Consider the following 27914-nt stretch of genomic DNA (forward strand, 5'->3'; position numbering starts at 1 on the left):
GCCGGCCTTCACACGGCTCCTGCCTCCCCCAGCCCGTCTTCCTCAACGAGGTCTTGGTGAAGCTGCCCACGGACCCTTCCAGCGACGAGCCCGTCTTCCACATCTCCCACATTGACCGGGTCTACACGCTCCGAGTGGACAACATCAACGAGAGGTCAGGGGCCTTCTGGGCTGGGACCATCCCCTCCTCCTTCCCTCTCTTTCCGTCAGTCTCTCCTCATACTTGGGGCACAGAGCAAACACCTGCCTGGAGTTGGGAAGAACCGAGTTCAAATCCTGCCCCAGCTCCTCCCTGGCTCCCGACTCTAGGCATGTCTGTCTGCCTCTGTTCCCTGACCTGTCTCCTCGCTTCTGCGTCCCAGAAAGGGGTCCCAGCTCAGGGGAGGGAGGCCTGGCGGTGTCTGAGGCCACGCTTCCCTTCCCCCCCAGGGGATTCACATGGCTACAGGAGGGTGGCTTCACAGCCAAGAAGTGACTTGCTCAGGGTCACTTGGCTAAGGAGAGAGGCCGGTTCTGAACCCAGAGCTTCTGACTGACCTGCTCCCCCAGAAGCTAGAAGGTGTTTGGAGAGGAGAGAGGCACAGAGGAGATCTGGAGCAGGAGGGCAGCTCCTGGGCCAGAGGCACCCTCGGCCCTGGTGGGCAGTGAGTGCTCGGGGGTGGAGCAGGCCATCACCGGCCGGGCTAAGGTCAGAACAGGCCGCAGATCTCCTCATTCCACTCTGGGTTGGGGGTCTTCAGAGACCCTCCTGGGGTGGGGATCCAAGAACAGTGACCACAGGTCAGCTGTGCCCTGAGCTAGAGTGGGCACCAGGGAGGAGCTGGGCACTGATGGGGTGAGGCCCTTGATTCCCTGGAGGGCAGGCTTTAGGAAGAGACAGGAGGCCACGCAGGTGGGCCAACCCCCCCACCCCCCATGAGCCCCCACCTGTCCGGCCTTGGCCTCCGGGCAGTGCCCACAGGACCTGGGGTCCCCACGCTCTCTCTGCCCCCAGGACAGCCTGGGTTCAGAAGATCAAGGCAGCTTCAGAGCAGTACATCGAGACTGAGAAGAAGAGGCGGGAGAAGGCCTATCAAGGTATGGGGATTGGGGACCCCAGGCCCAGTGGCCATGCCCCCCAGGCCTCAGGCAGTCTCCACCACCTGGGGGCGGCCCTCGGGGCAGGGGGCAGCTGCTAGGAGGCTGGCCTAGCTGAGGGAGGCAGGGAGGGGGAGGCAACAAGGACCCAAAGAAGGGCATTGCCCCCTGTGCCCCCCACCAGCCATCCCTGGCCAGGAGTCTGCGCATCCACCTGCCTCTGATTCCGGCCCCAATTCTCGCTTTCTGTCCTTAATCCATTTTAGGAATAGTGACTCTGGGAGGAAGGACAGGTGCAGGGGCCCGAAGGAGAAGAGGGGATCAGGAAGAGGCAGGGACCAGGGCAGGGGCCAAGACGTAGCCAAGACCTCCAGTAGGGGGTGGGCTATTCACTGGGGGGCCAGACTTTTATTAAGCATCTACTGCATGCCAGACATGCCAAGACTGAGGGGTTGAGCAATCACTGGACCTCACCTTCTCGTGCAGGGGGCGTGCTGGCCTTGTCCCCCCTTTCTTCCTCACCTCCCCGGTCATGACCCCATTGCTCATTCCACACTCCTTGAGCCTCGTCTCACCCAGACCTGGACGTGTCCCCCCAGGCCAGCTTCACTCTCTGACTCCAACCATCTTGGCTCTACATTCTCCCCTCACCCCTCTCACCAATTCCTGGGCACTCCCCCATCTACCCCCACCGGGCAAGGTGGTCCTGAATCCTCCCTCCCAGCTGCTTGAGACCCCTCCATCTTCTCCAGAGGGTCATCCCATCGGATGGTCTTTCTCAGCTCTTCTCCTTTCCCACTGACCAGTGCCCTTGGCCACTGCCTGCCCTCCATCTGACCCCTTCTTTTCTGCCAGCTCTGCCCTGGACCCCCGCCCCAGGCCCTCAGTCCTTGGACCCAAACCCAAACTTGCTCTTTCCCCTCCCAGATTCAGTCCTTGACCAGAGGTCACTCTCTGTCAAAGGCAGGTGCCCATGGGCATGACATTGGTGTCATTCTTAACGCCACTCAGCCTTCATGGCCAGTCACTTGCCATATCTTCTACCTCCTTGGCACCATCCCTCCCCACCTACGCTCTTGTCTTGCCTCCCATAGCCACTGGCTACCATCACCACCTCTTGCCTGGTGCACTGCCCGGCCTCCTCATTGGTCGGCAGTCTTCTAGTCTCTCCACCCCTCTGGCCCGATTCCACACTGTGACCCAGGTGACCTTATGCCCAGGACTAACCATGGGACCGTCCTACTCACCAGATTCCCTTGGAGTCTAGTACCCCGTGTCGGCTAGGCCTGACTGGGCAGCCCCCCACCCCTCCCAGTGAGGCTGCTAAAGGAGCCCCTTGTGCCTCCCACCTCCCTGCCTCTGCCTAGGCTGCTCCCAGAACCCCTCTCTTCAGAAGGCAGCTCAACCCCCCTTTTGCTAAGATCCCAATGCACCTTCTCCCAAACCCCCTTCAATCTGACTTTGTATTAATTATATTTTGTCCTGGTGCCTATGGTCTGGAAGCTCCTTTCTGTTGGATTTTTGTCATTGAACCCCAGCACTAATTTTGGTGGGGATGGGTGGGCCCCTGTCATCTTGGGGATCTCAAGAAGACTGCCTGCTGCGAGGGCGGCTGGGGCACCACCTGCTACAGGGAGCCTTTGTCGCCTCCAGCCTCCCAGCCATCTCTTTGGGGGGCTTGGTGGACCCCTCCCCTGGAATCCTTCTGGAGTCATCCCTGCCCCGTGGCCGACAGTCAGGCCAGGCCCCTTGACCGTGGGCCCCTCTGCTTCCTTGCAGCACGGTCGCAGAAGTTGTCAGGCATCGGCCGGCTCATGGTGCATGTCATCGAGGCTTCGGAGCTCAAGGCCTGCAAACCCAATGGTGAGCACTGGGCACCCGGGCCCCTCGAGGCAAGGTAGAGGGCCCAGCTTGGGGCTCCCATCCATTTGGGTTTTGTACTCTGCAGGTAAAAGCAATCCCTACTGTGAAGTCAGCCTGGGCTCCCAGAGTTTCACAACTCGGACCCTGCAGGACACCCTGAACCCCAAGTGGAACTTCAACTGTCAGTTCTTCATCAAAGACCTCTACCAGGACGTGCTGTGCCTGACCCTGTTTGACCGGGACCAGTTCTCCCCGGATGGTGGGTGGAGGTCCCGTGGACAGAGGGCAGTTGCAGAGGGGAGTCCTGGAGGAGTTGGGGAGCCTAAATATTGGGGTATCAAGAGGGCCAAGGAAAGGGAGGACGGAGGAGATTAGGGCTGGCGCGGGTGGGCAACACTTATTTGCCCGGAGACATGAGGGGCTTTGTTATGTTTGCCAGATTTCCTGGGTCGAACAGAAATCCCCCTGGCCAAGATTCGGATGGAGCAGGAGAGCAAGGGGCCCACCACCCGTCGACTGCTGCTGCACGAGGTCCCCACGGGCGAGGTGTGGGTTCGCCTGGATCTGCAGCTCTTTGAGCAGAAGACGCTGCTCTAGAGGCCTGGCCCGGGGACACTGGCCTCCATTTTTGGGACTTTCTGGGTCCGACCTCCAAGCTGGGGCAGGTCCCCAGGCAGGGCTGGGGCACCCTGGGGGTGAAGCCTCTGATAGGCCCCTCTGCTCAGATCAGGTGGTTTTGAAGAGAGACTTGACTTTCTTTAAATACTGTGACCTCTAATGATGTGGAAAATAGTTTTTGATTTAATTTTCTTAAGTGTAAATTATTTCTGTCAAATGCTTTGTTTTGGCATCTTAGCATAGGATTGGATCTGAAGGCTTTGTCATTGCCAACATGTACAGAGAGAAAATATATGTTTGTGGACCCAGCCCTCTGCAGTCAAGGTGCTGTGATTGATTGGGGGTGGGGCACGAGAGACTGGGCCAGGGGCTGCTCCTCCAGGTCCAGTATGTGTGGGGTGGACTGGAGGGGCAGCTGCCTACCAGGAGCCAGATCATGCTGATTGACTTTGGGTATCCTTTCCTCAGTGGTTGAGGGGCTTCTGGGCCCTCCCAGTTCTGACTCCTTGTGAGGACAACCCCCAGGACCCAGCTTGGGGCCTTTCCCCAGGATGGGAACGCAGTCCCTGAGCCCGGGCTAGCTCACAGGTAGCTCGGTCTCTTGGCTGTCCTGTCCCTGAACTTTGCCTTCTCCATCCTTCAGTCTGTCCTTCCCCAGCCTGATGGTAAAACTCCAGATGTCCCCCTTTCCCAATGTCCTTTTTCAGTTGGGGTGCCCTCCAGGGGAGTCAGCAGTCTGACAGGGCAGCCCACACAATGAGCGTGACCCCAGGCTGGGCTGCAGGCGAGGGATCATCCCTCCCTCCTAACTTGGGCCAGACAGTGTCCTGGGGCCTTCCAGGTGGGGTGAGTGCGGTGGGAAGGACCTTGTCATTAATCCAGGTTCCATTTTAGAGCTGAATGGTAAAGGAGCGCAAGCTTTGATCGGTCTAGCTGTGGAGTGGTGTGGGTTCTCCTCTGAACCCAGAGACTTGGAAGACAGGGTCCCCATCTTACAGATGAGGGAACTGCCCAGAGTTGCCCCGCAGGCAGCCAGGGTCAGAGCAGCTTTCTAGTCCCTCTGCCAGGAGCAGCTCCAGACCTCTGACCCACAAGAGCCAGGGCACAGTAACTCATGGGCGCTCATTGTCAGGAATATTGCAAGGTCAGAATTGGGGGCCTGGGGCTGGGCCACACCTCCAGGGAAAGGAAGGGAGTCAGCCCAGGAAGGCCATTCAAGGGATGGTTTGCTCATCTCCATCCTTGGAAGCAAGCCATACCCTCTTCCTCAGTGAATCCGGCCAGGGCCAGATTGGGCCACTTCACCTAGATTGATGCCAAGCATCAGAGAATTCTTGCAGGACTCTTCCTGGGAACAAAATGACCAGAGGGAGACCAGACCTTCTAGAGGCACTGCCCTCACCTGGACACCTGTTTGGGATGTGTCTAACACCCAACCAGGCCCCAGGAAAGTCGGTGGCCAGGAGCCTGCTTGGGGCTCAGGAGGGAGCAGTATAAAGTCTTCCTCTTCGAGTTCAAGAAATGAATTTCCTTTGGAGTTGTGGGGTCCCTTTCCAAGTTGAAGGAGGGTGCCATGTTGGGACATGCCATCCACTGGGGCACCAACCAGTTCTCACTGGGAGTAGACCCCCCCCAGCCTCCTTTTAAGGTGTTGGGCTTGGAGTTTCCTTGGTTGGATTTTGAGGGGTTCCAAGTTACCATCGGCACCCCAAAATGCCCAGCATGGGCTGAGGCTGTAATAAGGGGACAATTTCTGGCAGTGGGGGAGGCGAGTCCTGCCAACGGTAGCCCCCCTCCCCAAGTTTGCAGGCAGAGGCTGGTGAGCCCTTTGGCCAGGGTGCTCCAGAGGGTGTTTCTTCTCTGAGGCTATTCTGCAGCTCCTTGGTCCCCAGACCCTCTGCGAAGCTCATCAGGAGACTTTCTGTGGCCATGTTTCAGTGGGTGAGATCTGCTGCTGGGGAAGGGAGCCCCCACCCCACCAGAAGCCAGGACTGGATTGTACAAACAACTCGCTTTATTTGACCCCCTCAGGCCCAACACCCTCTCCGAGGGACCACCCCCACCCCCACCTCCCCAAGCCCTACAGAAGGTCCTTCAGACTCCTAGCAGGAGCAAAACCAGCCCTTCCTAGTACTTGGCCCTGGAGGGGCTGGAATGAAAGAGGCCCCCAGGTCAGGGTCTGGCATCTGAGGTCAGGAATCCCTTGGGGGGGGGCACTGGGCCCAGGTACCAGCCTCACAGCCCATTCCCGCACAAAGCCCCTTACATTCAGGACACATGAGGAAGAATTGAGCTGCTGATTTCAAATTCCCGATGATGCCAACCCCTCGGGACAGTTATCTGCTGACCTCATGATGATGCCTTTGGGGTCTGATCCCTGCTGGGGAAAGGTGCTGGTTTTTCCTGAGCCCCGAGTCCAAAGCCACACCCCAGGACCCTCCTCACAGAGGAGTAACTGCTGGCATTCCCCACCTGAGATTCTGCCCTGGAGTGGTGTGGGGAAGAGAGGTCAGGCCCACTTAGCTGTGGCACAGTGTCCGACTAGCCCGAGCAGGGCAGGACAATGGGCCCAGGCCTCTGCAGCCTTGCTTGTTACCGGCCCCAGAACTCCCAGCTTACTAACACTCAGCACTTGCTCAGTGATCAGGGTAAGTTGGGAGGGTCCCCAGCCCCCTCACATGCCCCCATTAGGGTTATTCATTCCCCTGGGATCAAAGCTGCTCAGGGATGTGAGTTCCCCTGGAGGTCATGCTCCCTGAGGGCAGGCACTGGGTGGGAGGGAGGGAGTCAATGAATGACATCAATGGGACAAGCAGAGCCACAACCACAGGGAAGGGAAAAATGAGGACCAGGGTCTGGGCTTCTGACCTCTGGGCTTCCCTGGTTCCCACGGGTATCATCACAGAAGCCCGGACATGGGCAGGCCCTGCTCACCAAGCGTAGCACCTTCTCCTGGGCCTCCTTCAGCACCGGGAAGTTCTTCACACTGCACAGACAACTCCTTACAGAGCCCATCATGGCCAGAGCACTGAAGGAAAGTCAGAAGAAAAGGGGGTCCCTGAGGCTGTCAGCTGGCATCCATCAGGAGGTAACATTGGGGAGCTAGCCTCCTGAAATCCTCTGCACAAGTCAAGGCAGGGGTCGGAGGGTGGGGGGCACTGAGGCTTGGCACTGATTCAGTGGGCTCTGGGAAGGGGAGTGTAGGGCATCAACAGGACTGGAAAGCAAATCCAGTGAGAGTGGGTAGAAGGAACTTTATACTGGTTTGTCTTTCTGGGTCTGTTCCAGGTGAGAATGCTGCCCTCCCCCCAACCTGTCTTTAGCACCCCCTACCCCTCTGCAGCTTAAATCCTCAGAGCAGGGATCAAACAGGAACCACCAGTCCCCAACTAAAGATGCCTGGGGGCCATGGAACCATTTAGGGACCCCCACTCTCAGAATTGGCCCCCTGTCCCATTTGAAACCAGAAGCAATGTCTATTAGAAGATGGATTCGAAGCCAGCTTTGTCAAGCTTTGAAGCTGGCTCTCTATCCAACAGGCCATTCCAAGTGGATAGGAGAGTGAAGCCGATAAACAATTCTAAAAATATATAGCTGTAGATGAGATTCCTTCGAATCACTAAGGGGAATTTAGCAGAAGAGCTCAAAGTCAGTGAGATGGGAGTGGCCAGTGTTGGAGAGGTGATGGAGACAGGCCCACTAATACATGGTTGCTGGAGTTGCAGATTGCTCCAGCCATTGAGTTTAGGCGTTCAGAATGATTCACCAAAAACTGCTTCCACATCCCCTAAATTTTCAGTCAAAATACCTAAATTGGCTGGGAACAGGGAACAAAGCAGCCCCTGGTCTGTCCGGGTCCTACTGTCAGTAAGGAAGTCCTGCCCCATCCAAGTCAAAGCTGCTCTGGTCTGGGACACACCTGCAGGGGCTGCAAGGCCCACCTGCTCTTTGGGCCATTGTCCCCTTTGGCCTGGTGGTCGGCCCTTCCAGCTGCTTGGCCTTTTCTATCTCCTTGAATTCCTTCATTGTGTATATTTTTCCTGCAGATGGAAGAAGAGAAGAAACCCAAGTGAGAGCCTGGGAGTCCCCCAGAAACCCCCAAATCCGAGAGCTAGAAGGGGCCGGAGCAGCAACCTGGAGTCTACCCCCTCCCTGACCACACACAGACACACACACACACACACACACACACACACACACACACACACAGTCTCACACACACACACAGTCTCACACACAGACACTCACACGTACAGTCACACACACAGATGCTCACGCAGTCACACGCACACACACAAACACACCACACACACGCGCACACACACACACACACACACAGTCTCACAGACACTCATGCACACGTACAGTCACACACAGATGCTCACGCAGTCACACGCACACACAAACACCACACACACACACACACACACACACACACACACACACACACACAGTCACACACACAGAGTCGCCCCCACTCCCACCTCAGGTAGCCCTCCCAATGCTGCTTAGACGCCTCCAGGACCTGGGCTGGGACAGCTCCCCCAGAGGGGGGTTTCCTGGGGCGCTGACCCTGGTCCTGAAGGAACAAGGCTCATTTCCCTTTCACCCAACAAACCTGGTGCCTCAGCTGCGGTTGGCCTTCTTAGCCCAGAAGGGCCACTGTGAGATTGAGCCCCCTCTTCCCCATGGCTGGTCCGGTACACCCAGCCCTGCTCCTGACTTCCGAACTGCAAAACCATCCCCACATACAAATGTCCTCACGGACCTCCCCAGGCTTTGGTTCTTTCAGTGGTCTTTCCTGGTTAGAACATAACCCAGGGGAGGGCAGGTAGAGGCTGTTTTCTTAGCAGCATGTCTGGCACTAACAATCGCTTGTTATTTCCTCCCTTTGGAAGGGGGTGTCCCACTCCTCCAAAACCTTTATCAATGGAGAAAACCTTTAAGAATGAATTAAAGAATCAGTTAATCAAAGGTGGAAGCCCAGTGGGGAGTAGGTCTGTCCACCTCCATCCAGTCCAGCCATCCCGACATACACCAGGAGCTTGGGATTGTTTGTGAGAACTATGCCCCCCAAAGAAGGCGACTTGAAGGGATGTGGGATTGCATCCATTCATCCAAAAAGTTTCCTTGTGGGGGGCGGGGGGGGGAAGCAGAGAACTTTTGGAGGACTTCGTAGAGAGGCAGGGGGTGGGAGCTGGGAACGCTTCCTGGACTCTGTACGTGTGTGGAGAAGGGTGTGTCCTCAGGGGGAATGTCCTCACTTAGGGGGAATGGTTGGAGTCTCCCTTTCTAAAAGCTAATTAGCTCTGACTGGTTTATTGACACCAATTGAATAATTCAAGAGGAATACAGAACCCTAAAAGGGTAGCAGCCTTGGGAGAGGTGTCAGAGGGAGTTCTGAGTCCTCTCCAAGCTAAATGCCCCTTTTCCACCACCTGACAGTGGAAAGACCAAGGCTACACACCCTCCCCTGGGGCTGGCTCCCTTTGGAGGAATTGCTTTTCCCCCAGGGCCTCAGGGTGAGGAATGTATGGCGTTTGTCCCCCACACATTACTTACACACACACACCCCTTACACAATCAATCCCACTCCCAATGTGTGTAATATATATATATATATATATATATATATATATATACACATATATATATACACATATATATATACACACATGTATCTTGTATATATATGTGAGTATATATGTATATACACATTACTAAGACAAGTCTGCCTGCGATTGTGCCTATGGGCAGGTGTGTAAGTAGAAGAGAAAAGAAATGATCCTGACCAATTATTGACCTGAGTGAGGTCTCCTCAGCCCACATCAAATCTCCTTACCCAGGAGGGGGGGGGTCAAAAACTAGCTTTGACTATTGGCTCCTGGTCCTTTACAAGTACACCTGTTCAAAGAGGTTCATGTATGTTGCTATTCATTCTCCTGTGCTCATTAGTATGAGAGAATAGTATGGCATGAGAGATTGTAACCCTGGCCATTGACTGGCCAGAGGAATGAATCTTTCTAAGATTGGGCATTGTAGTAATTCAGGGCCTTCCCTTGCTAGGACAGAAGGTCCTTCTTTGCAAGGAAATAACAATAAAAGCCATTTTAAATACTGGACTCAATATTTATAATTATGAACCATTGATAACACTTAGAGACTTGGACCAGAGAGTTCTGAGTTGTAGACACTGTGTTCCTGGTCATCCTCCTCAGGACACTTCCCATCTTATCAATGTTTCAAGCTACAAGGTCCAGGACCCCCAGATGAGAAAGGGTCAGAGCAAAGAACAGGGGGACTCTCCATCATCCTTGTCCCATTCCTTTTCTGGGAGCCATGCCTAAGGACCCTCAAGCTTGCTTCCAGAGCACAACATTAACGCATCTTGACCTTGCAGTCCACTCTGACCCCAGATTCTTTTCTGATAAAGTGCTCTCCAGCCATGCCCCTCAGCCACCCTATATTTCCATCATATAACCCAGGGCTTAGCACTGTGCCTGTCTGGCACACAACAGTTCATTGTTCTCTCAATGTGTATGTGGCGGTTGGCAGTTCTCCAGAAGAATCACTCTTTTCTCCTCATCCCTGTTTTGCTGGGTTTGAAACGGGATCCTGGAATGGTGAGAGTGTAACCTGGAAGAAAGGAGATCTGTTGAAGGCTTGATCTGACAACCAACATGGTTTCAGGGGCATCCAAGAATCGTCTACCCAAGCACCAGTTCATGTTTCAGGAAGCACTGGGCCTTCAAAGGAGAGGGTGGGGCTCCAGCTAACAGCCAATTCACCAACAGAGATGACCCTCCAGCCAAGGAGCCAGAGCCTGCTACCCCTTCTGCTCTGTCTGCATAAAAGAGCTCAAAATTCTGCCACTGGGACCATGAGCAAGACTGACTTCTGTAAAATTCATTCACTAAAATCTTACCCAGAGTAGGTGGGCCAGGCCTGAGGGCCCCTGCTCCTGGTTAGGGCAGTGTGGTCATGGGCTATTCTGTGAGACAGGAGCCTCATCTGTGGCCTTCTGGGGGGCGGGCATTTGCCGGGGACTGCCCCAGGCTCAAAATTCTGAGTCATCCCAACAGCATAAAGTGGTATCTGCTGACATTTTAGCAATGTCCATTTGATTACCCTAAAAATGGTCTCCTTGAGTCTTCCCATGGAGAGAGAAGGAAAATGAAGAGAACCACTCCCACTCTAGCTCCACATTGAATCCTCAGGGTCCCAGGCCCACCTTGAGATACTCTGGGTTGTTGTTCTTCATGTAAAAAGGGTCATAATCTTCAGGGTCATAGTGATTGCTGAAAACATTGCCCTGGGGAAAGAAGAGTTGAGCCCATGAGCCCAGGGAGGCTAGAAAGAGAAGAACCCAAGACTTTTTGGTTCCCTCTTGCATCCCAGCATCCACTACAAATGCTGACTGGAGCAGAAGAGAGAGCTTCCCACATTCTTCACTCAGAAATGCCCATGTCTGTAACCTACACTAGGCTGGCCATAAACCAACCCAGTCCTAATTCTGTAATGTCCATTGAGGGAGTCCAAAAGGGCTCCACCCTTGGGGAGGTCATCTGTGTCTACTCCAAAATGAGTTGAGGTAAACACAAGGTTAGGGAAGGCCTCCCTGGGAAAGTGAGTGTGGGACTCTGTCTCAAGGCCAAACTAAGGAGGAGGGCTGACTCCAGGCTCAGGAATCATGGTTTGTAGAAATGCTTGGAGCTGGGAAGGGGCTGACCAATTTAATCAAATACAGAAAGCATGGTACAAAATGATGGGAGATATAGAGTAGAGTCAGATGATGGGAGGACTCAAAGCACCACAAGCAATGGGAAGTCACAGGAGTAGCAATCTTGGGAGAGTTTATTGGGGTTTAGACCTTCACTTGAGAAAATCAATTTAGGACTTCCAGCTAAGATGGTGAACAAACATGAATCAAGTCTCTTAACAGATTTTGGACCCACAAAACCCAGAGAAGAACCAAGGGGAACATCTCACAGTAAGGTCTATCACAGGGGAGTATGGATGTGCCAGGTACAGAGAGAAGAGACACAGAGCAGGGGCAGCAGGGTGAAACTGGGAGACTGACCTGAGAAAGCAGAAGTATTTGCTATGTGTGTGGCAGGCAGGAGAGCTCCAGCTAGGTGCCCAGGCACCTATTTGATTAGACCAGGTGTTAGCACCTATCCCCAAGGCCTTGGGTGTGGGGCAGAACTCCCTCAGATGATTGCTGATTAAGGTGATTGACTTTTTAGCCTGAGGGTCCAGTCCAGATTGTGCTAGGACAGCACAGATCCTGGGAGAGGGCTACTAACCAACAACTGCTGTCATCCCTTACTGGCCAGCTCAATGAATAACCCCCAGAAGTGGGCAGGGTCTCTAAGTTTCTCAACACTAAAGGTCTGAGAACCAGCCCCTTGCCCAACACAAGACCCTAGTGAAAGGGCCCAAAATGAAGAAAGGCCAGTGAAAGTAGGGCCCATTGGATATTATCCTGAAGATAAGGATACCAGCTCAAAGGAGAATATGAATTTTTCAACTTTTTCTGATGAAAAGACCAGATCTAAACAGAAAATTTGGTCTTCAAATAGAGGAGTCAAGAGATCCATGAAAAGGTAAAACAGGGGAAAAGAAAAAAAAAAAACCTGTTACTCAATAAGATGAAATTGGCTATATCCCCACCTGGGAGGAAGATTCTCACAACTACAGAGAATTGTAACTCTATTAGAGAGAATATACTTAGCCAGAAGTAATGGGTACTCATGAATTGTCCATGACTGACATAATGACTTAAAAATAATATCTCCTAGGGGTGGCTAGGTGGCGTAGTGGATAAAGCACCGGCCTTGAAGTCAGGAGTACCTGGGTTCAAATCCGGTCTCAGACATGACACTTAATAATTACCTAGCTGTGTGGCCTTGGGCAAGCCACTTAACCCCATTTGCCTTGCAAAAAAACCTAAAAAAAAAAAATCTCCTTAATAAAGGGGGGGGGGCAGTAAAGAGATGGGAGGAAAGGGGGGATTGAATGGTAAATTATATCACATGAAGAGGTGCAAAGGGTTAGGGTTGCAAGAGAGGGGAAGAAGGGAGGAGGAGAAAACTGCCTGAATCTTACTCTCATCAGATTTGGCTCAAAGAGGTATTAACAAACAAATTCAGTTGAGTTAAGAAACTCAACTTTCAGGGAAAGTTAGGTAGTGCAGTGGATAGAGCACCAGCCCTGGAGTCGGGAGGACCTGAGTTCAAATCTGCCCTTAGACACTTAATAATTACCTAATTACCTGATTATCTTAATAATTACCTGACTGTGGGCAAGTCACTTAACCCCCATTGCCTTGCAAAAATTAAAAGAAAAAAAACCTTATCTTTCACATATTAAGAGGGGAAAGGGGGAGGGGAAGGAAAGGAGGAACTGAAAGAAGGAAGTAAAGAGGAGGGAAAAGGGAAATAAAGGGGAGTGGGGCTGGATAGAAGGGGCAAACACACTGAAGGAGGTGGTATTCAGAAGCAAAATACTGGAGAATTAGGGATAAGGGGAAAAAAGGGCAAAAATGAAAATGGAGGGAAGATAGCATGGAGGGCAATAAAGAGTAATTATAACTTTGAATATGAATGAGATGAACTTTCCCATAAAGCCTAAGTGGATAGCAAGCAGAGTGGATTAAAAATCATCAGAATCCTATAATATGCTGCTTATAAGAAACTTATTTGAAGTAGAGAGATACACACAGAATAAAGGTAAAAGGTTGAAGCAGAATATATTTTACTTCAACTGAAGTGAAAAGCCAAGGGTAGCAATCCTTATGGCAGACAAAGTAGATGCAAAAATATATCTCACTAAAAGAGATAAGAAGGGAAACCATATCCTCCTAAAAGGTACCATAGACAATATAATTTCAATACTAAATATGAATTTACCAAACAGTATAGCATTCAAATTCTTAGAGGAGAAGCTGAATGAGTTACAGGAAGACAGATAGCAAAACTCTACTGGTGGGAGACCTCTACCTCCCTCAGAATGAGATAAATTTGACCAAAAATAAACAAGGAAGGTAAGGTGGTAAATAGAATGTTAGAAACCTGATAGACCCTTGGAGAAAACTGAATGGGGATACAAAGGAGCATACCTTTTTTTTCTGCAATATATGGCACTACATAAAAATTAGGTCATAAAAACCTCATAATCAAATGCAGAAAGGCAGAAATATTGGTCCTTTTCAGACCATATTGCAATAAAAATCATGTGTAATAACAACAAATCATAAAAAGAATTAATGATTTCATCCAAGACAATGACAAAAAATAATGAGACAACATACCAAAACTTAGAAGATACAGTCAAAACATTTTCTAAAAGCTTAACATGAATAAAATAGAAAAAGAGAAAAATCAATGAACTGAGCATGCAACTAAAAAAGTTAGAGAAAGAACAAATTAAAAACTCCAATTAAATACCAAATTAGGAATTAAGTGTCTGAGGTCAGATTTGAACTCAGATACTCCTGACTCCAGGGCTAGTACTCCATCCACTGTGCCACTTAGTCACCCTGACCTTAAACTTTCTTAAAGCTAATTAGTATTGGCTGATAAGACTGGTATCAACCAATAATCATGAGAAGCAGCACATAGGTAGTAAGCAGGGTCCTAACAAAAGATGTTCCATGCTCTTTGGATGTTTCCTTAGCAAACAAACTTCATTGGAGGTGATGAAGACTCTTGAGGTAGTGACCCAGAAAAAGGCCTGACTTCTCAGTTGCAAACCTTGTCTGGGTTTTGACAAGAAGCAAACCACCACTAGGTGTGTGCCACTTACCTACCCCACACAGCACCCATCTCACATTATCTCCTCTCTCTGGGGCTCCACACAGCCTGCTTTGCAGATTAAGAGTGCCCTCCACCTCATCGTGATCTCCTAGAATTCCTAGCTCCCTTCCAAGCACAACTCAGGAGCTGTCTCCTCAAGGCTTGCCCCAATCTCCCAAAAGTCCCACTCTCTCTTCACCAATGGAATTATTGACTATTTGCTCTGAATAGATTTCATGAACTTCTCTCTGTTACCCTCCACAGTGGAATGGAAGCTCATTGAGGGCAGAGATTGCATTCTTATAGACCCAATATCCAGGAACATTTCTGATATAGACTAAGTACTCAATAAAAGTTTTTGAGACTAAATATCAATTGATGCCAATATCCACAGGTCCCTGCCCAGCATGCAAGATGCAGATAATATGCATGCTGTGCTACACTCACCTTCTCAATCACTTCTTCTTGGCACAAAAGCAAATGGACAGCTGTATGAACACCACAGTTTGCCAATCTCTATAATGACAAAAGTAAATTCTATTCAGGAATAAATCCTAAAAAATTAAAAGGTCCCAGAATTACTGCCACTCAAGCCAAGATTTACCATCTGTAGAACTCTGACTTAGAGAAAAGAAGCAATGATTTTACAGTTCCTGGAGATTTTGAGATTCCAAGAGAAATCCTTGTCATCATCAAAATATTTTTTTATTTCATGTAATAGATAACTACAACACAAATTGTGAAAGACACATTTCCATCAATTGATAGAGTTTGTCAAACTCTGAGCAAAAAGGGAGTAAAATCTCTCTCTGGTTCATGCTGACTTGCCATTAATAACTAGTCAGTGATCCAAAGAAAATTCATGGCCAATATGACCAGAAAGGACAATGATCAATGTTGGAAGGGATGTGGGAAATTTGGGACACTAATACATTGTTGGTGGAGCAGTGAACTCATCCAACCTTTCTGGAGAGCAATCTGGAATTATGCCCAAAGGGCAATAAAAATGTGCATACCCTTTGATCCAGCAATACCACTACTGGGTCTATACCCTGAAAAGATTATGAAAAAGGGTAAAATCATCACCTGTACAAAAATGTTCATAGCAGCCCTGTTTGTGGTGGCAAAGAAATGGAAACTGAGGGAATGGCTTAACAAACTGTGATATATGAATGTGATGGAACACTATTGTTCTATCAGAACCCAGAAGGGATGGGAATTCAGGGAAGCCTGAAAGGATTTGCATGAACTGATTCTGAGCAAGATGAGCAGAACCAGAAGAACATTGTATACCCTAACAGCAACATGGGGATGATAATCAAACTTAATGGACTTGCTCATACCAACAGGGCAACAATCAGGCATAATTTTGGGGTATCTGTGATGAAGAATGCCACCTGTATCCTGAGAAAGAATTGTGGAGCTTGAACAAAGCTCAAGGACTATTACCTTTAATTTAAAAAAAGTTTTCTTATTATGTAATTGTTTTGCTATATCTCATACTATATGTTTCTTCCTTAAGGATATGATTTCTCTCTCATCACATTCAACTTAGATCAATGCATACTATGGGAATGATGTAAAGACTAGCAAACTGCCTTCTGTGGGGGTGGGGTGGAGGGAGGGGAGCGAGATTGGGGGAAAAATTGTAAAACTCAAAATAAATAAAACCTTTCTAAAATTCAAAACATAAAAAGGGGGGAACAAAAGAAAACTTATGTGACCATTTTGTCAACCCAGATGGGATAGAACTAGCTCAGACTATCTCAGAAACCTCATGTCTAAGAACTTTCCAAGAACTTTTCCAATGTGCATTCAGGTGAATTCACCTCCTTGGAGTCTACTAGAAAGTGGGAGTGCGGGGGGACTGTAAAAGCTGCATTCCAACAACTTTGGGTTCTAAATGGAGAGGTCTGCAGAGCCAGGCTAGTGTTTTGTGTGTTTTGGATGTGTGTTAGCTGTCTCTTATACCATCGCCTCTGTAAGTGATTTAAGAGAACTTATTACATGGATGAATTAGAAGCAAAGCCACAAAAAAAAAAATGGAATAGACTGTGTATTTGGCAAGTTCTTAAAAAACAAAATTGAAAAAGTTTTACCTGACAAAATGAAAGAGTCTGTACGCCTTGAGTATCAGAACAAGTTTTTAATTTAACTAGGACTGAATAAGCAAACTTGTGTTAATTTGCAAAGGAGAAAAGAACAACTACATTTGGAGGTGGTTTAGGATATGATTGGGAAATACAGAAGGGAGGGATAGAGGAAGCAGTAGTGAAAGAAAATGAAGGGTTAAATCAGAATGTGAAAAGAGAAGTACAATTTGGAAGCTTTGTAGGTCTTTAATCAAAGCCTATAGGAAAAAAGAGGAAGAAATTTACAGAAAGTCAAAGACCAAAATATATGTGAAAGTCAATTGGGGGTTGGGGGCGGCTAGGTGGTGCAGTGGATAAAGCACCGGCCTTGGAGTCAGGAGTACCTGGGTTCAAATCCGGTCTCAGAAAACTTAATAATTACCTAGGTGCGTGGCCTTGGGCAGGCCATTAAACCCCATTTGCCTTACAAAAACCTAAAAAAAAAAAGTCAATTAGGGGCCAGTGTGAATTAAGAATTTGGATTTCTCAAAAATCCTATGCTCCAGCACCCATGACTTGGAACTACAGGGTTCTGCTCTTTGTCAGATCTTCAGATGTCCAACACAGGCCAACAAAGACCTTAGGATGTAGTAAATGATTGCACAAAAGTTTAAGGAAGTTCTGGAACTCATTAAGATACAAAGGAGAACAGAAAGATTTCCATGGCTATAAAATGGAGAAGTGCTTGTTACTTCATCAGAAAGTTAAATTTGGCTTTGAGATTTCTCATGATTTTCAACATTTATTGAACTGATTTTTATATTCTTATTGATATAGAAAAGTAGCTGAAATTAAGTAGAAAAAATTTTAAATGAGTAATTTTAGATTTGAATTTATATTGGGTTTTGTTAAATAAAATAGAGGAATCTGCATTCACAGTAACTATGAATGCCATCTTTGTAACTTTAAGTGCAACTGGATTATAAGTACGCTCTACTGACTGCCATAGAAACTAGCACAAAAAATGCCAAAACTGGTAGATGAGTGAGATCAGATAATTCAGAAAAGCATCCAACGGAATACAGATTATTGGGTAGACAATGAGTTTTGTGTTTCATGATCTAAATCCATAATATTGCTGTAGGCTAATATTATACTTATCACTTTTTATACTGGGATTTTAAGGAATTATTGCATAAGAATGCTACTACTTCCAGAAAGACTTGCATAAATTGATGTTGAGTGAAATGAGCAGAGCCAGAAGAATACTGTCCAACAACATGGGGTAATAATCAACCATAATGCACTTGTTCAGACAATTCTAAAAGATTTGTGATGGAAAACACCATCCATTTCCTGAGAAGGAACTGTAGAGTTTAAATGCAGACCAAAGCTTACTCTCTTCAACTTTTAAAAGTTGTCTTATGTATTATGTCATTATTTTTTCTGTTTTTTTCTTCCACTTGGATTTGATTCTTCTTTCACAGCACATTAATATGGATCTATATTTAACATAATTACATTTGTAGAGCCTACATTAGATTATTTTCTGTCATGGAGAGGGAAGAGATAGGATGAAGGGAGAAAAATGTAAAACTCAAATCCTTTAAAAAAAATGATTGGAGGGCGGTTAGGTGGCATAGTGGATAGAGCACTGGCCCTGGAATCAGGAGTACCTGAGTTCAAATCCGGCCTCAGACACTTAATAATTACCTAGCTGCATGGCCTTGGGCAAGCTACTTAACCCCCTTGCTTTGCAAAAAAAACCAAACACCTAAAATAAATAAATAATTTAAAAAATGATTGGTGAAAACTACAATAAAAAATATTAATTAAAAAGGAATACTGCTAATTTTAAAATGATACCTAGAATAAGTCCTAACAATGGCAGAGTCAATGATTTACCTGAGTTTTACCAAATTCCCCTCCAAATAATCTTAAGATAATGCCTCAAATGAGTGGCAGAACCAACAAAAGAATGAGGTGATAACTGAGAAAATAAAACATAACTGAGAAAGTTGTCAGGAAAGGTCTGTCCCTCTGAGTTGAGAGTGGAGAACAATTTAGGGTAGGCCACACTAACACAGGAGGCTTTGGGGGCAACTGAATTAAGTTCTCAGTCCATAGATGGGAAAGGGAGTTGTAAAACTGATAGGAAGGAGATCACAGGAGATCTTTTGCTGGCACTGGAGTAGGACTCTCTTGTATTGCCCATGCACAATTCTGAAACAGCTTTGAAAACCAGCAATAGTAAAAACCTGAAGACTGTGATAGATCCCCCTCCATCCCAAGAGCAGAACATTATTTTAATATAAAGGTAAAAGTCAAGAAAATGAGCAAACAACAAAAAAAATGACACAAAAAGTTACTATTGTGAACAAAGCACAAACATATTATACAGGTATGCAGTGCTGGTTCGATGTTAGGAAAACTATCAGGATAATGGACCATACCAATAATAAAAACCAATAAATAGAAATCATATTATTATCTCAATAGATGCATAAAAAGTTTTTAACAAAATACAGCATCTATTCCTATTAAGAAATATTAGGAGGAGGGGAGGTTAGGTGGTGCAGTGGATAGAGCACTGGCCCTGGAGTCAGGAGTGCCTGAGTTCAAATCCCACCTCAGACACTTAATTACCTAGTTGTGTGTCCTTAGGCAAGACACTTAACCCCATTTGTCTTGCCAAAAAAAAAAAAAACCCTAAAAAAAAACAAAAACAAAAATATTAGAAGGAATACTCTAAATTATACTTAGTATCTATCCAAAAAGTGTAGCTAGATGGTGCAATTGTTAGAGTACTTAACCTGAAGTCAGAAAGACCTGAATTCAAATTTGGCTTCAGAAACTTAGCTGCATGATCTTGGGCAAGTCATTTAACTTGTTTACCTCAGTTTCCTCAACTGTAGAATAAGCTAAAGAAGGAAATGGTAAACTATTTCAGTATTTTTTCCAAGAAAACCGCAAGGGGGTCAAGAAGACTCTAACATTACCAAAAAAACCCAAAAGTCTATCTAAAACCATCAGCAAGTATTATTTGTACTGATGATAACCTAGAAGGCTTCTCAATAAGATCAGGCAGTGAAGTAAGAATGCTTATTATCACCATGACTTCAATATTGTTCTAAAAATGCTAGTCATAGCAATAAGGGGAGGGGGGAATGAAATTGAAAGAATTAGACTGGGTAATGAGGAAATAAAACCATAAGATGATACAATGGTATACTTGAAGAATTCTAGGGAATTAACAAAAAAAAAACCGAGTTGAAATAATTAACAACTTTAGCAAAGTTGCAGGATATAAAAATCAGTCCACAAAAATCAACATTTTTATCTATTACCAACAAAGTCCAGCAATAAGAGATAGAAAGGGAAATTTCATTTAAGATAAATGCAGACAATATAAAATGTTTGGCAGACAACAATGAATCAATATGGGTAGGATGAGCCTACATAACAAAAAAATGATAATTATATCTCAATTAATATACTTATTTAATTGCTATCATCAACCAAGACAATTCCAAAGGACTTACTTTGAAAAATATTATTACATCCAGAGAAAATGAGTGCAGATCTAAACAACTTTTATCTACCTTATTTTTATTATTTTTACTACTTAGAAACATATAGAAGTATGTTTTGCATAACTTCACATGTATAATGTTCCTTAGTTAGCTATTGTCCTTCATTCTCAAAGAGGACCAAAATGATGTCAGATACTGTGTGTCTAACTGTGACCAATCATATCAGTATAAGTTCAGAAGGCTCTAATACCCACAAGTCCAGCATAAATAGTCCCTATGAATATTTGGAGTGAAGAGGTCTTTAACTTTGCACATCTCACATTTCTTTTGAGCTACTGCTTGGAGCCTCCCAAGCACTGAGCTAGCTCTGGCAATGTATGTGTTATCTATATGTACTTCCCTGGAAAGCATACTCCCAAGGTAAGTGGACTTATCCACAACATTCAATGTTTCTCCATTTGCTGTAACCAATGATTCTAGATATGGAGGTGTAGTGCTGGCTGGTGGAAGAACCCTACTTTTCTTGGTATTAACTGTCAAAGCAAAATTAGCACAAGCAGCAAAGAACTGATCCATGCTCTGTTGCATCACAGTCTCAGAAGCTACATTGAGAGCACAATATCTTGGAGCAAAAAATTATGCATCAACTCTCTCACCATTTTAGTCCTGACTGGTAGCCTTTTCGAGTTGAATAATTTACAGTTGTGTTTAGCTGACCCTGATGCCATTTTCATCCTTATTGAAGACCCCTGACAACATCATGGTAAAAACCATGAGAGCAAGCACATGAACCTTCTTCATGAATGACTGGGAAAGCACCACCAACGGTCCATCATCCACAATCCAGGTGACCATGAAAATGACCTACCACAATAAGGATCTTCTTGGGGCAGCCAAATTTTGACGTGGTTTTCCATAAATCTTCATGGCCAACAGCATCAAAGACCTTGCTCAGATCAACAAACATTGGGTGCTGACCTCTGTCCTACTCCTGGCATTTCTCCAGAAACTGCTGGGTAGCAAAACCATACTGACTGTTCAGCAGCCCTTTCTGAAACTATATCAACTATCAGGTAGATAATCATTTCCAGGTCAGGCTATTAAGAATGACTCTGGCGAGAATCTTGCCAGCAATGACTAAGAGAGAAACCGACCCCTACTTTTGATTGTCACAGGGAAATCTATTCCATTTATCTTTATAGAGATGGATAATAGAAACATCCTTGAACTCCTGGGGGATAACCTCCTCTTGCCATATAACCTGGGAAACTTAAGTCAGCTATTTTATGAGTAGTAGACCCTGTTTCATAATCTTAACTAGAATAGATGCTTTGATACAGAAAGGGAAACTAATAGCATTCAAAACTTCTTCGGTTGGAACTTCATCTAGAGTGAGGTTGATTTCAACCTGAGGTAAATGTCAATGACTTCAGCATTGATTTTTGATGGGTCTGTTGAGAACACCATGTACATTTTCAGCCCATCTCTTCAGGATTATATCCTTATCACTAATCAGTGTGATTCCTTTAGCACTGAGTGAAAAAGCTGCTCACTCCTTTTCTGTTCCTCTGTTGCCAATTGTAGTGTTGGCTTACCTTCCCCTCCAGGTTAGCAATAAACTATTGACATGGGGAAAAACACTCTAATCACTGACATTTTGTTCTAGTAGTCATTGTGCCTTGGCCCTGTGGCTTTTGTTGAATGCAAATGCTTAGCTTGAAGAAGATAAGTCTATGATTGGTCCAGAACTCTGCACCACACATTGCATTCATCACTTTAATATCCTGTCTTTTCTCCTTAAAACGACAATCTATTAGGTGCCTATGTTTGCTGCAAGGGTACATCTATGAAGTTTTATTGCATTTAGGGTTTAGGGTTAGGGTTAACCCTAGGTAAACTGAAGACAGTGTTGGTGATAAAATAGTCATGAGATGCACAAGTCTTCAGTTGTAAGTGATCATTGCTTTTGTATTTTCAATTCCATTCCTTCCCTGTTGTCTGGTAATTTTAGGGCACCTTTTCTATTTCTAGCCCCTTCCTCACATCAGATGGTGAGCAGTGTGATCTTTAAAAGACTACTGAATTCCACTGCTATTTCCAGAGAGAAGACAACCCTTTGACGTGGGCCACCTGTGTGTATGATTGTGACTACAGCTTCTTGTGCCTGGATTTTGAGATAGGTAAAAATGGCAAAATAGTATAGATGATGTCTTTTGATCCATGCATAAATATGGTAGAGTTGCACAAAGTTGTTGAACTCATTCTCTCTTTTAGAGTTATCACAGTCCAGTGGCAGGACAGAGTCAAGACAATTGGTAATGACTTAAGATGCAGTGGATGATCTTGGTGTCTTCGATATCTGACCAACCTCTAAGCAGTCTATGGAGCCTGCTTCAATTGCCCTCGTGGCTGCTGGAAATTGTTCTCATCCAATTATTCTGTCAGGAGAAATCTTCACATGCTTTGTGTAGACACCCAAATTCCTCAATAGGTTTGAGGCCATCAGTTACCCTCAACCTCATTTAGCTCATACTCCAAAACAGATTACAAGAATATGGCCACTGCAGCTTCTTGGGGTCATAGGTGAGAGTTGGGTGACAGGTGAACCCCAAAATTGGATGAGAAGTTCTTGTACCATAGCTCTTATACCATGCTAATCCTCCCTGAACACCCCATACACCTGTATAATGGGTGTCACATTGCTTTCTTTCTCAATGTATAGTGGATGTGTGGGAGAGAATTTGGAAATGAAAAAGAATTGTAATGATTGTTAAAAGCAAATACATAAAGTTCCTCTGCTGCTGCCACCACCCCAAAAGCTCATATTGCATGGTCCCAGGACATGCTTTGGAATTCCCATAGTTTCAAAGCTGGATTGGCCAAAAGCAGGACCACCAAGGTATGTTTATGCATATCTGGAAGAGAGGGACTTTCCCAAGTCGATCTTTTAGGTTTCAGTTTCAAAGAATGAATGAATCATCAATCCATGAAGAAGTTCTGAAGATACCCATCAGACCCAAGGAGTTCCCACATTGTTCTCAGGGGTTCTACTTCCCTTTCTAGGCAGAAAGCAGTCTCAGGAAGCACAGGGACTTGCCCAGGGACCCCCAGCAAGTCCAGGATAGATCCTTGATTTCACCTTTTACTTCCAGGTTTGGTCATTGGCATGAGCTTTTATTTAATCTTGTATTTACTACACACACTAGGCTCAGTCTTCCATATGGAGGAGTTTAGACAGAGACAAGGCTGTCAATGATGTGAGGGGCCAAAGCTCCACTGACCTGGCTCTGGTTTCTCACACTGACGTTAGGGTGAGCCAACAGAACCAAGCTTGGACAGGTGCTGCTAGACTGGAGAGGCTCCAAGGAGAGCCCCCTGTGGCCTGAGCCTGCTTCCGAGGAGCTAGCAGAGTTCCCCAGTGCTTAGTCATATTTGCTTCCTGTATCCCTTCTGCTTCTACAGGATTGCAGCAACCAGTATGATTTTAGGGCCCTTGGTAGGGTTCCAGATCAGTGATCAATAAAGCAGACTGTGCTGACTCCCATCACTCCCACTATCAATGAAATTAGGAGGAGGAGGGATTTGAGAAAGAGTGAACAATGGGACAAGGAAAAGAACTGCAACTAGTGTAGTGGCATTGGCCAAGAGAAGAACGAGCAGTGTAAGGAATTCTGCTGAGAGCTGAGGTGGCCTTCAAGTAAGGAGGAGAAAAATGAAAGGAAGAAGTCCTTGCTATGAGCAGGCACTGCACTAAGCCATCTACAGATGCTATCCTATTGGATCCTCACAACAACTCAGTGAAGGAAAAACTAACCCCATTTTACCATTGGTTTACACCAAGGTCGATCGAGGTTGAGTGACTTGCCCAGGGTCATACGGCTACTAAGTATCTGGAGCTGGGTTTGAAATCAAGGCTTTCTGACTTCATCCCCAGCATTCTAGGTATTGTGCCCCAAAGCTGCCTCAGCAAGAAATCTATTAAAATCAGAAATTAGAAATGTGGAATTCAGGAAGTCAAAGCCTTGGACCTTTTGTCATGATAGCACTCTGCCCTCCGCTCCCAGACCCAATGAGGCTACATCTACCCCTCAGAAAGCCAGGGTCCCCACGGACAAGACCCTCCATCTCTGCTTTCCCTTCTAACCAGTCTTCTCCCTCTTCCACTCTTAACCACTGAACTCACCAACTTTCTTCAAATCCCAACTAAAATCTCACCTTCTACAGGAAGCTGTCCCCTTAAATTTCAATGCCTTCCTTTATTTAGAATGTCCTATTTATCCTGTCTAGGACTTGCTTGGTAACCATTAGACTGTAAGCTCCTTGAGGACATGGATTATGGCTCTTTCTGTATCGCCGGGCTTCACCTAGGTGCTTTGTCAATGATGCTAGACTGACCCTTCCAGCACCAGAGATGAGTCCTTCACTATAAAGCACAGCTTAGCTTTACAAGTAGACTGGTTCACTTCTAAAATGGACTAAAGGTCCTGCCCAACATTTCCCCCAAAGATTTTGTGGACATCGTCTCCTCTGCCCTGCTTCTTCAGACCTGATGTGGACTGACTGGTCCTGAAGTTCATTCTGCTCCTTGGAGCACCTTCTATCTACACATGCTGCCCTCCCTCCACAAGATGTCCCTTGCTGCGCATGGAACCACGGGGCCAAATGGCATCTCTGAGATCCTGATAGTAAAAGGGCTACTAGCCCAGTGCCTGGCCCCAGAAGGTGCTCTAGAAATGCTAATCTGATGGATTTAAAAATGAATAACACAAAGAGAGGAGGGAGGTAGGGAAGGCAAAGTGGAAAAGGACCAGGGGACCAGGGAAAGGATGTTATTGGACCTCTTGTGTGACTGCAAGGTCAGCAAGTGGCATATTCTGCACATCTCCTGGTCTTCCTGTGACAGCAGGAGAAAACAAGGAAGATACTGCTATCCCATCACTAACACATGCAAGTAGCACCAAATGATTCTCCATGGATGGGGTGTTGAGTCCCATCACTGGAGAGCCTGTGAGCCCACTGCTCATTCAAGGGCACTTTCCTTCTTTCCTTCTCCCGGTCTCACGTCAAGATGACTACAAGTTCTCTAGCCTTTTGGCCAAGGGACAAGGAGCTCATGTTGTGCTAGAACCTGCCAGAGATTATGCTTTGTGGGCATAGCCCTCCAGACCCTGAGGGCATCTTGATACCAGTGGGGAGGGTTAGAACACATTTACTTCCTTTGTGTGGGGGTGAGACAACACACAGAATAAAATGGACTTTACTGAAAATGGCCGATCGGGGATTGACAAAGATGCCAAAAAGAGAGTAGTCCTCATCTGTTGGTAAGGCTAGCAGTGACCAATATAATGAGGCTTTTGTGGCCCCAAATGGATGTGAGGGATATAATCATTGGTAGAGAGCAGCTCAGGCCTTAGATACCCAGAAACACCAAACCCCAAAATAACTCCTCGCCTCTCATGCCGTGCATTTGTGAATGGGCATCTTTTGTAAAATGGTACAGACAATCTACCAAAAGGTTGGAGCCCAGGTTACAATTAATAAGCCTTGTTTCAGGGCTGCCCAGGGCTGAGCCCAGAACAAAGATAATGAAGAAAAATCTGGCTGCCCTAGGGATGCTTCCCTCCAAGCGGGGGGGGGGGGGGGGGGGGGGGGGGGGGGGGGCAGGAATACTAAGACAACGTGAAGAGGACTGCTTGGGTGGGAGAAGCTAGAGCTAAGCCCTAAAGGGAGTGCATCCCAGGGTCAGTGTGGCCCAGGCAAAGGCCTGGGGAGGGATGGGGAAAAAAAAGAGAATAGGCAGTTCTGGCTTGGCTGCAGAGGAAGCTGGGTAGGGGAGAAGAAGCGACCAGGAGTTCACTGGAAAGATGGTTCAGGGCCAGGTTGTGGAGAACTTTTATCATTTTTTTTTTCATTTTTTTGCAAGGCAGTGGGGTTAAGTGGCTTGCCCAAGACCACACAGCTAGGTAATTGTTATTATTAAGTGTCTGAGGCTGGATTTGAACTCAGGTCCTCCTGACTCCAGGGTCGATGCTCTATTTTTCTGTGCCACCTAGCTGCCCTGTGTGGAGAATTTTCAAAGCACTGGTGGACTTAGGGAGGTGAAAGGGGATCTGGTCAGACCAGCCCTTGAAGGCAGATCTTAGCCTGGAGCCAGGGTCTAATTCTGAGAAGTTCTGCCTCCAAAATAGAGTCCCCCATCCTCTGCTCCATCCACAGCCCCAGAGACAGGTCTATACCTGCAGCAGCCCCAAAGACAGTTGACACCAATCCCATTTCCTGTAGGAATTCCTTTCTGGGTGAGTCTGTCCCTACCTTCAGAAACATCAGTGGCTTTGGTTCCAGCCAATCTTTGAAACTGTTGTGAAACAGGAGAAGTGTAGAAAAGTCTTTCCATTGTCCTCACCACAGGCAGTCTCTAGAAAATGCCAGAACAGAAGACTGTATTTCAAGTCATGCTTTTCCCTTTCCATCTGATTAACCAAGGGCTTATGCACCATAGTATTAATTCCAATGGGCATTTTTAGAGGGCCATGGGCAGACTTGTCTTTTAGGGAGAGCATTACCCTCATTTTATAGATGGGAAAATGATGCATAAAGCCTGGAGTCACTTGCTCAGGATCACATAATTAAGTCTGAAGCCAGAGCTTATTCCCATAAATCAACTGCTGGAGAGAATGCTCCTAGAAATTCCCCTTCACCAGGGAAGGATCCTGAGTTGGGCCCCAGGGTCAGCTTTCTCAGTTACGATATCTATTAGGAGGAGCTTTATGTAAGCACCTTACCTATGGACCTACAGTCCCTCTAGATAATGTCCCTTCTGACGAGTCTTCAAGATCTGAGAGCCCCAAATTTGTTCCCAAGAGCTCCAACTTGGTTGATGAAAGGAGGTTTTGGCAGGAGCTGACTGATTCTGCACGTCTCAAAGTCTTGCTGAGGATGACAGCTCCTATAGTTCAAAATTATGTTAGAGTAATACTTTCCTGCTTTCCAGGCTCTGAAACCCTCTTAAACATGTTCTCTTTAAAAGGCATCAGAGCTGAGGGGAGAGCTCCAGCCTCCCTGTCGACAGGACCACTAGGATAGTCGGTCAGAGAAGGATAAAGTCGGGGAGGCTGGTTAATTCACAGTAAGGCCAGTTTGTGGCCATGACCCAACTAAGAGAGGAAGCATCTCTGATCAATCCAAGTTAACCTATGTTCCTCCTGAGCTTCCCTTAAATGAACGAGGCTGGAAGAAGATGCTGTTGTCCTGTCTGAGGCCAGAACTTTGTCACTCTGTCTTACAGGATGGAAGAACTTTGTCTCTTGTTTGGGAATACCAGAAATTGGAACTTGAAGGTGGCTGGTTCTCAAAAGAATTTCAAAAGCTAGATTCAATTTACACAGACACACACAGATACAGACACACACAGACACACACACAGACACACACACACACAGATACACACAGACACACACACACAGACACACAGACACACAGACACACACACAGACACACAGACACACACAGACACACACACACAGACACAGACACACAGACACAGACACACACACACACACACACACACACACACACACACACACACACACACACCACCTGTGCTCTGGGTTCACTTTCCCACAGCAAGGCTCCAACTCTCAGTCACCCCTCAGGGACCCCTTGTGCCCCCCTGGCTCCATTTCACATGTGCTCGCCCTCTCTCGGGGCTTTCAGGGCCCACTTCAGCACTCCTCTTGCAGTTCTCCCAAGTTCGGGTCCAAGCTCAGAGCCTCACTCTTCCCTAGGAAGCCGCAGGAGAAGTCCCAGGGAAGGGGCCCCTGAGCAGACCCCTGTGTTTCAGGGGCCTCCTGAGGGACTCCCGCCCCACCCCGGCTGCTCCCGGCCCCTGCTCCCCGAGAAGCCTGAGCCGGGAGTTTCTAACTGGAAAGGGCCTTGGGGTGCGAGGGGGCTTGTGG

The 27914-nt window shown here is 47.0% G+C and overlaps 1 protein-coding gene and 2 long non-coding RNA genes across 6 annotated transcripts in view; 1 reads left to right on the forward strand and 2 right to left on the reverse strand.

Moving 5' to 3' along the window:
• ITSN2 (intersectin 2) overlaps nt 1-3745 on the forward strand; it is an 81639-nt gene extending 77894 nt beyond the window's left edge. For 3 of the 4 annotated variants that reach the window (XM_074194325.1, XM_074194295.1, XM_074194302.1), the window contains 5 exons: nt 33-154; nt 995-1077; nt 2857-2940; nt 3026-3199; nt 3380-3745. In XM_074194325.1, the coding sequence (XP_074050426.1) occupies nt 33-154; nt 995-1077; nt 2857-2940; nt 3026-3199; nt 3380-3537 (621 nt within the window). In that variant the 3' untranslated portion in view covers nt 3538-3745. Of the gene's footprint in view, nt 1-32; nt 155-429; nt 935-994; nt 1078-2856; nt 2941-3025; nt 3200-3379 lie in introns of those variants that run through there. The other variant, XM_074194311.1, reaches the window with a different exon arrangement.
• Nucleotides 3746-6346: 2601 nt separating this feature from the next.
• On the reverse strand, nt 6347-9194 carry LOC141493400 (uncharacterized). The gene is made up of 3 exons (XR_012470203.1): nt 8177-9194; nt 7500-7598; nt 6347-6586 (listed from the first exon to the last, which is right to left on the reverse strand). It is a non-coding gene; the product is annotated as an uncharacterized LOC141493400 (long non-coding RNA).
• A 6-nt stretch (nt 9195-9200) lies between these two features.
• On the reverse strand, nt 9201-27349 carry LOC141493394 (uncharacterized). The gene is made up of 5 exons (XR_012470201.1): nt 26742-27349; nt 26272-26374; nt 14802-14870; nt 10790-10870; nt 9201-10194 (listed from the first exon to the last, which is right to left on the reverse strand). It is a non-coding gene; the product is annotated as an uncharacterized LOC141493394 (long non-coding RNA).
• Nucleotides 27350-27914: the final 565 nt, after the last annotated feature.

The sequence above is a fragment of the Macrotis lagotis genome, chromosome 1 (assembly GCF_037893015.1).
Source record: "Macrotis lagotis isolate mMagLag1 chromosome 1, bilby.v1.9.chrom.fasta, whole genome shotgun sequence".
NCBI classification, from domain to species: domain Eukaryota; kingdom Metazoa; phylum Chordata; class Mammalia; order Peramelemorphia; family Peramelidae; genus Macrotis; species Macrotis lagotis.